Source organism: Lissotriton vulgaris, chromosome 5 (assembly GCF_964263255.1).
Source record: "Lissotriton vulgaris chromosome 5, aLisVul1.2, whole genome shotgun sequence".
NCBI classification, from domain to species: Eukaryota; Metazoa; Chordata; class Amphibia; order Caudata; family Salamandridae; genus Lissotriton; species Lissotriton vulgaris.
This window is the reverse complement of record NC_141693.1, coordinates 1,642,521,712-1,642,534,429: the sequence shown is the minus strand read 5'-3', so window position 1 is coordinate 1,642,534,429 and position 12,718 is coordinate 1,642,521,712. Positions and strand designations below refer to the sequence as shown.

General features: G+C 43.7%; 1 protein-coding gene across 4 annotated transcripts in view; it reads right to left on the bottom strand.

The window, feature by feature from the left end:
• The window catches only part of LOC147716893 (rho GTPase-activating protein 27-like), a 163,862-nt gene that overhangs the window by 52,599 nt on the left and 98,545 nt on the right, over positions 1–12,718 (bottom strand). For all 4 annotated transcript variants that reach the window (XM_086923784.1, XM_086923786.1, XM_086923785.1 and 1 more), the window contains 3 exons: positions 5,577–5,691; positions 3,337–3,465; positions 2,478–2,576 (listed from right to left, as the gene is read on the bottom strand). In XM_086923784.1, coding sequence (XP_086779910.1) covers positions 2,478–2,576; positions 3,337–3,465; positions 5,577–5,691 — 343 coding nt within the window. The remainder of the gene's footprint in view (positions 1–2,477; positions 2,577–3,336; positions 3,466–5,576; positions 5,692–12,718) is intronic.

Here is a 12,718-nt window from a genome sequence, read left to right as displayed (position 1 = left end):
GACACAGAAATGTGCTTCTTTATTTTGTCTTAGACTGATTTCTAAGCTATATTTCTTTCATCTGGAGCACTTGTCCTACCAACACAACCATCACTTTCAGCGTTCCTATGAAAGTAAACTCAGGGAGCACGCCTTCAGAAGATGTTGTAATTTTATGGCATTTAATGTTCCTCCATCACATCAGGTATCGGTTCAGCACACTTGCAGTTCAAGTTCAAGTTCTGACATTTATAAAAGCGCACTACTCACCCAGAGGGTCTCAAGGCGCTAGGGGAAGGGGTTCATAATTTGTCGAAAAGCCAGGTTTTAAGTTCTTTTCTGAAGGAGATGTGGTTCTGAGTAAGGCGGAGGTGAGTGGGGAGTGAGTTCCATGTCTTGGCAGCCAGGTAGGAGAAGGATCTGCCACCTATGGTGGATTTCCGGATGCGCGGGACTGTGGCGAGGGCATGATTGGACGACCTGAGTTGACGGGTGGGTTTGTAGAAGGACAGTCGGGTGTTGAAGCATTCGGGTCCTAGACTGTAGAGGGCTTTGTGTGCGTGGGTGAGAAGGCGGAAAGTAATTCTTTTGTTAACGGGAAGCCAGTGGAGGTCTTTTAGATGTCTGGTGATGTGATCTTGGCGCGGGATGTCTAAAATGAGTCTCGCTGATGCGTTTTGGATGCGCTGGAGTTTTTTCTGTAATTTTGCTGTGATTCCGGCGTAGAGTGTGTTACCGTAATCCAGTCGACTCGTGACCAGTGCATGGGTGACAGTCTTTCATGTCTCAAGGGGGATCCAGCGGAAGATCTTTTTGAGAATGCGAAGTACGTTGAAGCAGGAAGACGAGACGGCGTTGACTTGTCTGGACATCGAGAGAGAGGAGTCTAGGATGAAGCCAAGGTTACGTGCATGGTCTGTGGGTGTGGGTGCTGCGCCCAGTGCGGAAGGCCACCAAGAGTCGTCCCAAGCTGAGGGGGAAGAACCTAGGATGAGTACCTCCGTTTTGTCTGAGTTGAGTTTTAGGCGGCTATGTTTCATCCATTCGGCTACTTCTTTCATGCCTTCGTGAAGGTTGGTTTTGGCGGTGTTGGGGTCTTTGGTGAGGGAGAGGATTAACTGGGTGTCGTCGGCGTAAGAGATGATGTTGAGGTTGTGTTGACGCGCGATGGAGGCGAGAGGACTCATGTATACGTTGAAGAGGGTGGGACTGAGTGAGGATCCTTGAGGTACGCCGCAGATGACTTCGGTGGCCTCTGAATAGAATGGGGGAAGTCGGACTCTTTGAGTTCTCCCAGTGAGGAAAGAGATGATCCAGTCCAAGGCTTTTCCTTGTATGCCGATATTGCTGAGTCGATGTATAAGGGTGCTGTGGCAGACTGTGTCGAAAGCGGCGGAAAGGTCAAGTAGGATGAGGGCCACTGTTTCTCCGTTGTCCAGGAGTGCTCGGATGTCGTCGGTCGCTGCTATGAGGGCGGTCTCGGTGCTGTGTTTGGCTCGAAATCCAGATTGAGATGGATCAAGGGAGTTGTTGGATTCAAGGAAGGTGGTGAGCTGGCTGTTGACGGCTTTCTCGATGACTTTGGCCGGGAATGGGAGGAGGGATATGGGTCGGTAGTTTTTAAGTTCAGAGGGGTCTGCTGTGGGTTTCTTCAGAAGGGCACTGAGTTCGGCGTGTTTCCAGCTTTCTGGAAAGGTGGCAGAGTTGAACGAGCCATTGATGACATCACGGAGATGGGGGGCGATGTTGGAGTCAGCTTTGTTGAAGATGTGGTGGGGGCAGGGGTCGGTTGGCGAGCCAGAGTGGATTGAGTTCATGAGGCGAATGGTGTCTTCAGTGGTAATTGGGTTCCAGGCGCTGAGGATGTTAGTTGGCGGAGTAGGATCAGAGGGGGGTGGGGAGGGTTGATTGCTTGGAGAGTTCTCAAAGCTGTTGTGGATGTCGGCAATTTTGTTGTAGAAGGAGGATAACGCATTGCAGAGGTCTTGGGAGGGAGTGATGTCGTTAGATGCTGCGGTGGGTTTTACGTTTCCAGGGTGCAATACATAAAGTCCGCACTAATTGGTGTAATGGACATCAGAAGGCGGTGATATAATGCTCATATATGGTCAAGTAAGTGAAACAATAAAAGGGAGTGGATTTGAATAATCAAGAAAAAAATTTGCAAGGATCAAGGAAAAAATTCAAAGCCAAAATGTCACAGCGTGGCTATCAGTAAAACAACAATTTATGAAAGGATGAAAAGTGGAACATATCTCATGAAAGCTCAATTATTTGGGAGGAGAGGAAAACAAACGTTAATGCCAGGAAGATGGAAAGAGAAATTTAGCAATATCACTTACATCTACAGCTATTTTCCTGCACTGGCCTTTTAATGTACATCATCATTACATCACCCTTAATTACATTACGAGGCCTCCGGGTAGTTATGCGCTATATAAGTGGAATTTTTTATTTCATTTCATTTCATGACAGTTAACATGAATCTGAAAGTATACCTCTGTTTTCAACTGTCCTGATGCACTCCTTTACAAATTTCGGCACAGAGGTCTTCTCTCTTTCACAAAGTACATGTAAATGGCAGCCAAATACTTGATCTGAAATAATACAAAAAGAACACTTTCATTGACCCTGAATTGTGAATTACCGTTTGACCTAATAATGGATTCTTTCTACAATGTGGCTGATCTGCACCAGAGATTAAATAAGCATTTATTTTATATTTGTAATATGGCCCAATAGCAAGTGTTCAAATAGTAGTCTGGAGAACCGTCATAGTTTAAATTTTCCGAACTGCAAAATCAACCATAGCCCTTTAGACAATGGAGAGATCGCCCATTTGTATTACAAAATTGAACTACTAGGGCTAGTATCCCTGTTCGTAATACACAGTCCATACCCTCTATGGTATAAACAAATAAATGAAAAAAGGTCATTTTGTCCTCGAAGAGGACCTTATTGTACTAGAACACGTTTTGTAATGCCAAATACAAATATAGATATAGATCAGCTACACCTCCTAAGATACAGATCTTAACCTTTGCCCATGAAAAACTTTGCACATCAGGAAATAGAGATGAACAATGACTGCTAACATTCAGCATATGCTTGTCAGGCCTTGTATCAGCCACATTCAACATTAAGTACTTCTAACATTTTTGAAAAGAAAGAGTCTGAACGGATATTCCAAAAATCCACTAAGCCTTGGATATAAAACCTTTCTTATATCAGCTTCCTCTCTGTTTGGTAATGAACTAAAAATAAATGAAATCAAGTTGTTTCTTCTGCAGGTTCACAATGGTCTCTCCATATCTAACACTATTCTTTACAGGCCAAACTACAGTCCAAACCTCTCACCTTTAATGTAGCCCTTATCCCGCAAAGATTGTATGGTTGGCCTCCTTTGCAGAAATCTTTTTAGCTTATTTCGTACTTTGTTAGAATCCGTGCTGTCCATGGTCATATCGTTACTTTTTTGCCCCATTCCTAAAAACAAACAAACAAAAAAAAAAACAGAAATACATTTTTTTATTTTTATTTCCAATGTGTAATGGTTGAAACTGGTGGAGCTTGTACGAATCATTCAAAAGAAAGTGAGGAAACAAGTAGTCATTTTTACATGAACGAGAGGGGGCACTTTGTTGGCTACATTTGGGTTTCAGGTGAATTCTTATCCAACACAAAGGATGAGAGGATTTCCAGTGAACACACTATTCTAATTAACTGCATGCATTAATTGTTGAAGCTTTACATACAAAACCAGTCATCAGTACATAAGACTATCTCACAGACTGAAAAAAGCAGACCCTTGTGAATATTGAAAGCATCCATGTATGTATGTATGTATGTATATTGTATTTCTATGGTGAACTAGGCAAAAAGCAGAGGAGCACTGTACATGGTTAAAGGCAAGCATAATGTCAACGAGGAAAAAGAGAGAAAGCTGGTCTGTGGTGGGTTAATACATTGTGATGTAGCTTTAAGGAGGCGGGTCTTCAACTCCTTCCTAAATTGGAGTAGCGTTGGGGAGGTCCTGCAGGATACGGGACGTGAAACCCAATCCTGGGTGCATAAGTGGAAAAAGTCTGCAGTCTTGTTTTTTCTTTTCTGCACATCTTAGTCTGCAATCTCATGGTGACCTGTATCTGGGTGTGCAGATCCACCACAGATGGTAAGACTGACTGTCTGCAAGATAAGCACTGGTGGTGGTAAAACATGGCTTTGTAAATGATGCAACTTTTCTCCATAGAGGAGGGCTGGCACGGGGAGACAATGGAGTTAAATTAGGATTGAGGTGTTATAATATTTCTCCAGGCATTGCATGAGATGTGCTGCAGGGTGCAGGATGCCCCATAGGAGTACCAGTGTGGATTCACAGAGGCCATGGAGTATTATATTACCACCACCCAGATTAAAAAGTAAGAGGGCTTTAACAGATGCTCTGCAGCCATTTTCTGAAAGAAATGGGCTGTCTTTCTTTTAGGAGAGAGAACTGCTACCAGACCATCTTTGTTTTTTCTGGCAATGGGTTCCTTCACGGTAGGTTAATGTAAAGGAGGAAGCCAAGTGACTTGGCATTCAGTTGGGCTCTGAAGCTGTCAAGGTTCATGGTATTCAACCAGGCTTGTATCGTATCTTGGCTGTTGTTCTGAGGAACTAGCTGTAATTCGGTCTTGGATGGGTTGAGCTTCAGGTAGGTGGTGGACATTTAGGCCTGGATGATGAGAAACTGTGGCCCAACTCACAGACAAGTAACCAACAAGAGAAAATGCTTTAAGAAGCAATTTGTTCCCAAGAACTAAATGAAAATATACATATTTTGTTCGGATACATGTCACTGCATAGATCGCCTATTTTTGCAATTCTGTTCTGGCTGGGTTTACTGTTGCATTTTACAAATAGGAGCTTGGCGCTTGAGCAATCCTCACATCTGAAAAAAACACACCCAGAGACAATCTGCACAGGACAACCCTCCTCGATTCACGATTCAGGAGTACTTTCTAGTCAAGACATCAGCAGAAAACCTCTTCTGAAAAGATAAAAATTTCAAAGAAATGGTTGCCTTGCATGTGGTTCATTTGTGTATGCACTGGAGACATTTAGAGAGAACTGGACTACCAGCTGGGGAACTGGCTAATATTAAAAAACTGTTGACACTGTGCCACATTATAAAAATATTAGGAGAGAAACTAAATATTCATCTTGCATTCAGTTTTATAAAGGTTAGTCAACAGTCAGAGGGAAATTAGTGTGTGCCAGACACGTTATTGGCTCTTCACCAGCATACCTACTCTTTGGTAGTATACATACCAATTCCTGTCTAGGTGCTCACAGAGACAACATTCTTTTTCATAAAGAAAATTATCGTAGAGACGGTCCTTTTAAGGCACTCTAGAAGTTAAGTATCAATAAGAGTGTTCACCTGTTTGTTTGCAATAACTGAATAAACCTTTATGCAGACCACAAGTGGCGATGATCTTTTGTATGATGAAGTTTGCCATATATTATTATATAATAATGCATCATTGATTTAGAACATTGACATACTGGGGTGGACAGAGAACAGTGATACATGAGGAATCTGAAGCCTCCTGTACCTGGTGCTTTTTTGTCCTTTTCCTTTTCCTCTTTGTCTTTGTTAGTTCCTTCTATTCTCTCATTGGGACTAGGCTCCGGGGGATGTTCACTGTGTTCCGTTGTAGTGTCTAAGGACTAAAAGCATAATGGATGTTACATAACAAACAATATGGACGATGTAGACACATAGCAAGAGGAAATGAGAACTGCAGATTTAGGGTGAAAGATTATTTTCGGCTGCTCAGTGTAAAGAATCATGTTGGTGCACAGAAGTTGTAGTTTGCAATCTGAAGTTAATGACAGTTCCTAGGTACACTTACCAAGAGACGTTCCCAATTTCCTTGAGAAATAATCTCTTTAAAAATAAAGTTAGGACATATCAATACCACTTATGCTATAATTCCATAAACAGAAAAAAAGTAGTCGTTAGAGTATAGGTCTTTTTTTTAAAGCACCATAAGTCTTCTAGAACGAGGTCAAACAGAAGGCATTTTGAGCTGATATCACTTGAATGTAGAGATGGTAACACAGGAAGGGTAAAAATGAATTTTTTTAGGACTTCTAGTGGTCACCTTCAGGTTTAGAGTATCTGCAGCAGATTGTCCTCGGGTCATGTACAAAATGGCTTCTGAGAAGAAAACGAGGGAATACATAGTTTGCAAACTTGGTTGCTAAATGTTTCACAAGATTTTTGGATCGTTCTGCTCATGGAGAGGGAAATCTGATGATTTAAAGAGCACTACAAGTCTCTGATCTGACCTATGCCTGGGAAAGTTATAATTCTAGTTTGTATAATCATGTATTTGCCTTATTCATTAAGTGCTTTCCTTCCCGAAGAGTTTGTGGTATTAATACAGGTTGGATGCAGAAAGGCCCAGGTGTAGTAGTAAAAAAGAAAAGGTTGGTCTGTGACATTTAAGGATAATTGGCATTGTATTTTGGCCAGAAAACAGAACACTGTCTCCACTTCTAAGAGTCCAAATTTGACTGACACTCAAAGGACAGGCGACTGTCAGAACGCCTCAGCACGACTCATCCTGGACATCCCTCGCCGCAGCCACATCTCTGCCCACCTGAAAGACCTGCACTGGCTCCCCGTCAAGAAGAGGATCACGTTCAGACTCCTCACCCACGCACACAAAGCTCTCCCTGACATGGGCCCGAAATACCTCAACAGCTGCCTCACATACTACACACCCACCCGCCAGCTCCGATCCGTCAGCCTCGCCCTCGCCTCCGTCCCACGTTTTTGGAAATCCACCATCGGAGGAAGATCCTTCTCCTACCTGGGAGCCAAGACATGGAACTCCCTACCCACTCACCTACGGCTGACCCTGGACCATCTCTCCTTCAGGAAACAACTCAAGACCTGGCTGTTCGAGCAGTAGCGACACCCCCCCCTCCCCTCCTCAGCGCTTTGAGACCCTTACGGGTGAGTAGCACGCTATACAAATTTTGTTGATTGATTGATTGACTGGCCTAGGAAAGTGAATTTATATGTGTGTAATGCACAATAGTTCTTCCCACACTTTCCACTGTCACTTCAGGCTACTGTTCAGCACATTTGCAGGGGTGATTACGTGTCCAGGGTGAACTACAAAAATGCCCTCACTGACTGATGTAACTGACATCCGAATGCTATAATATAGTGGTCACATGTGGTCAAGTAAATGGGACAATAAAAGTGAGTTGATTTGAAGAATCAAGGAAAAGATTCAACGCCAATCTGGCATGGTGTGGAGATCTGCAAAACAACAATTTAGGAGAGGGTGAAAAAAGTGGAACTTATCGAACAAAAGCTAAATTATTTGGCAGGAGAGGAAAACAATGTTGATGCCAGGAATATGGAAAGAAAAATTGAGTAATATCGCTTCTAACTGGAACAGTGTCTATTTTCAGGAAGGATTCCATGGGTTTATATTGCATCAATGAATTACTTTAACATTAAAGTCAGGAGAACGATATTGTAGGAAATAATATCGGGATCCTATTTTCTCTCGTTTTAGACAATAATAATATTTAGTTTTAGTCTTCAATTAATTTAGCTTTTAATGTTCAGAGCAGTGTTTCTCCTTCGACTGATATGAAGTTTTGTTTATTTTTTGTAACCATTCAGGGTGGAAGACTCGGATATACCCTTTTACTTTTTTTGTTTAAGTCTGGCCTAGCAATAGCTTCAGCAGTTTCACACATCATGTTTTCCAAAATATTCATAATAAACAACAGATATACATAAATACGATGGATTTCAGAGAGCCCTCTTTGTTCATTGGTCGATTCAAGTGATATTCATATTTTGCATCTGCCCACCACAGAATACAGCATGGAGCAGCGGTCCAGCACTATTCATCCAGAAGCTGTTTTGCCCTGTGAGTGATGGCATTTGCATGTGCACATATGCATGAAAAGGAGTGCACTTCAGTGGCAGAGTTGGCTTGTCTGGCCTTCTGGGCACTCATTGTTTGCCATCAGTTGAGTGTTTTTTAGTTTTACAAATAGAACATTGCACGCTTGTTTTTTGGTACTGCATTTCTGCACATTACTAGTACTGTCATCCTGCCAGATTGATGCCAGCTTTAAACAAATGAAAATGGCGGTCACACTGCGCACCATTTATTCATTCCAGGGGCGGTCCGCCCCGGTCGGCACAATTTTGGGTGCGGCAAACGCACGGCACTGGTGGCCTGTGTCAGCGGTCTTTAGCATTTATTTGGGGACAGTAGTATCAGTGTCCCGAATTAAATTATAAAGGCGGCAGTCATGGGCCCCCAGTGCCACGCGTCCCCCGCCCCGACACTAGTGATGTGCATTTCTGTAAATTACATATTTGTATTGTATTGTATTGTATGAAGTGCAAGTGCGACAGGTGACATTGTGCGGGGGACACTGCACGAGTGTGACACTGTGCACTGTCCTGCCCCCACCCTCCATCTAATCCGCTGCCGGACACTGTAGGGGTGAGACTGCACTCTGGTTACACTACACGGTGGTGATTGCATAGTGAACAACACTGTCACTGCCTAAGGACAAGTAACACAGTGCTGGCAGTGTACTGGGATGAGGGTGACTGTTCCGTGGTGACACAGGACTGAGGGAACACTGCACGGCGGTGACACTGCAGGAGCGCCGTACTGCGGCGACAGCCCACTGTGCTAACGGAACGGGCCATGACATTGTACGGGGTCACATGCTGCATGCTGTTCATACTGCACGGGTGTGACACGTTGGACTTTGGCACTTCACAGGGGTGACACAGCACGCGGTGGGGGCCGTAGGATCTCGCTTCCGTCCTAGGATTTCCAAGTTACGGTTACCGAGTTTTCCTAGCAAAAAACACCCGGAGACTGAAACTGAAAGTCACTGCACAGTGTCACCGGGCAGCAGGCCGGACACGTGCCTTGACATGGAGCAGTCTATGCCCGTTCCATTCCCCAGTGTTCCCCAGTGTTCAAGAGGCACCTATGATTTTCTTGTATGAACCTATCCCCAGAGCAGGCTGGGACGGGAACGTGCCCTTAACAACACAGTCAGGGCCGCAAATCTTGTAGCGGGTGAAAGTGCTACCAATGACGGCCCTGGGCATAATATTTGTCCAACCCCCACGCCGCGCTGAAAATACAGCAGTTGCGTCGTGAGTGGAGTCGAGTCTCGGGAGTGCTGGGAAATTTGCAGCAGAACCAACCCCTACGGTAGGGGCCCTGCCACCACTGTGTAATGCACACGACCGACGAGAGACTGAGGTAAACTGGTTGACTTCCCTAGCCCTAAAGCTACATCCTCTTAAACATGTTGCTTACCTTTTACCTTTCCCGTGCTCTGTTTCGTTTGAATGAAATAATTCAGTTCCAATTCAACATGCTACCCTCAGTACATTCCTGCTTCTGTGACCTGTGAGCGTTTGTTTTCTAATACAGTGAACAGTGGACTCCACTATTGAACTGACCTGCACAGCAGAATGGGAAATCTATCTATCCCAATTAGTTTCCAACATTCTGTTGCAATTAATGGAAGATATGTTGTAAATACTAATACATTAGGTGCGAAAGTTTGAAGGATACTGCAAACCACACGTGGTTGAGTATTCACCTTGGAGTACTCCACAGGTGCCAGACTATACCCAGAACACTTTTCTCAATAGGAGTGGCGCCCTGAGTCGTAAGGCAAAAGCAGTGTGGGCTTTCTCTAAGTCACTAGCCCTTGTGTGAAATGAACTTCTATATATCAATAATCAGCCTGAGGTTTTTGGCGCAATGGAGCCAAGCTACACGTTTGACTCCATTGGGCTCCAGAGCAAATACGTACTTTTCCCACAGCAACCTCCCTGCTACATGCCATGGGAGGCAATCTGAGGGATAGCCTCGGGCGCCAGAAGCTCTAGCTACGCCACTGATTCATTCATTTATTTTTGTTTTTGTCTTTATTTTGCCAAACCCTTGCCTGGGCAGACTGCATTGCTCATAAACCTCCTGGATTATGCGCCCACTCAGCCGTGTATTTCGTGGCGAACCCAGTGGGAGCACAGCAGAAAGAACATATAGAATTATGGATGGTAACAGTGAATTATGGGGATGTTTTTCACCGACAGGTTGAGTAACATCAAATAGACAACAAGAGTGAAGCTCAATTGGTTTATGATGGCATTCAGAACATCGAGGTGAAAAACATCCCTGTAAATCCCATTTGTACCCATCTACAATTTTATGTTATGTATGGTCCTTAAAGTCATCTGCTCTTGCCTTAAGCTACTATGCAGCGGTTGAGGAGTGATGGGGAGCCATATATAACATAGCAGCTGTTATGTATCCCTGTCCCAAATGTAGAAAAAAAACGTACCTGCCATCCTTGACCAATCCCTGCCACCTTCCATGTGTTCCTACCTTCAGTAAGGCCTGTCAGCCTGGGCTGGAAGGGCTTTATGACATCACAACAGTGGGCATACAATTTAGATATCAACTGTTGCTATGTCATAGCAGTGGGTTATAAGACTCAAACAACAAACACATGGTACTGGCGCTCTATAAAAGTTAGGCATTACATAACTCTCCTCCATTACCTGCTTGCATGCTCATGCTCTCTGCTCTAGTCTCTGAAACACTGTCCGCTTATAGTACCAGGAACACATTATGAAGAATTCTGATTTTGGAAGCGATTAGTCTGTGCAGCCGGTCTTCCAACCCATGTGATTTCCGATTACTTTTAATTTATAGGACCCATTTAAAACATATGGCTGAATAACATCCACTGTTGTAAACTTGATACCAGTATTGAAATTAGTATTATATTTCTCGTATGCATGTAAAACTACAAGTCCAAAAAATCAATTTCCTTTGTGCCTCGATAGATGAAACAGCTGTTGCTTGAGTACTGCTAGCCAGGAGGGAAAGTTCTGAATTGAACTCCATGTTTCTTTAAGTCACCTGCTCAGCCCTTAAGCCCTTCCTTGGGCTCCCTAATAGATGGCAAGTGGCAGTTGGACTTGGTATGTGCAAATTGTAGTCATAACAGATGTCTGCTGATGTGAGCATTTATAGCCATATCGAAACGCAGTTTATTGAATCAATTGTTAGGCTGACCAGAAAAGTCCCCAATTTACTGTTGTATATCAGTCATGTCTTTATATTTTGCCTCTGTACTGTTATCCAGCCCTGGATGATACAGTAAAGAACTAGTTACTTACCTGTACACTATGGTTCTCCAGTATTATCTTTCATAGATTCACATGCTTGTATCTTCCCGGTCGTCATGGTGGGAGTCTCCCGGTAAATAATAATCATAGCAGTAGAAGAAAAAACTGCCTGAAACCATAGAGTAGAGAAACCAGAGGGTAACCTCTCCTCCTCATTATGTGGCCCAAACTACAGCCAATCAGCAACCAGCCCCAGCCTACACCATTCCCAGCAGAGCCACCATACCTCAGATTTCCTACCGCCCAAGAGTGAGCTATACAGGAAAACCAGAGATAAAAGGCGGTCTACCTAAAGGAAACGGGGAGGCGGGCGGGCGCATGTGAATCTATGAAAGATAATACTGGAGAACCATAGTGTACAGGTAAGTAACTAGTTCTTTCTCCAGTAGTCAATCTTTCATAGATTCACATGCTTGTATCAGATTAGATAGCAGTTCCTGTAGTTAGAGCGTTTCTAGGCTAGACCCCTTTCCTATCTCAGGGCTGTGTGCCATAAATTGCTTCTATTAAAAAAGAACTTTCCACAATACCAGGGCATGATCAATTAAACATTGTCATCATAATTATTTACGTAAAGAGAAAAGCATATTATACAGTCAAAAGAAATTTGCAGAATACAATTCATAAACATGTACCTTATTTAAAGAGATGTCGCAGGACTGCCTGTCCCACTGCTGCATCTGCTTTCCATTCCGTGTCCAGACAGTAATGCTTGGTGAATGTATGAGCAGTCGACCAGGTTGCTGCTCTACATATGTCTGGAAGGGGTACTCCTGCTAGCAATGCAGAAGACGTCGCCATTTTCCGTGTATCATGGGCACGGACTTTCCTGTCGAGAGGTCTTCCTGCTTTCTCATGACAGAAGCAAATAGCGGAAGCAATCCATCTGGATATGGAGGAACGTGAAAGGGCCAGCCCTTTTCTGACCCCTGAGTAAGCAACAAACAGTTGGTTTGATTTGCGAAAGCTTTTTGTCTTTTCAATGTAAAATTTTAGGCATCTGCCGATATCCAAAGTATGCAAAGCTTTTTCAGCCACCGTGGATGGGTTCTTAAAATATGTCGGCAGGATGACAGGTTCGTTCAGATGAAAATAAGAGGGTATTTTAGGCACAAATTTAGGGTTGGTTCTTAGCATCACCTTATCCGGCTTGAATTGAATGAAGGGATCCAATATAGAAAAAGCTTGTATCTCGCTCACTCTTCTGGCAGACGTGAGCACCAACAGCAAAGCCACCTTCCATGACAAGAATTGTAATTCTGATTTGTGTATGGGTTCGAAGGGAGCTTTCATCAGCTGCGACAATACTGTGTTAAGCTGCCATGAAGGTGGAGGATGCTTGACAGGAGGAAACTTCCTGAACAGCCCTTTCAAGAATTCCTTGATTAGCCTGTTAGACCACAAGGAAGGGCATCCTGGTGATCTTCTATACCTGGAAATTGCAGCTAGATGGACTTTTATAGATGAGTGCGCCAG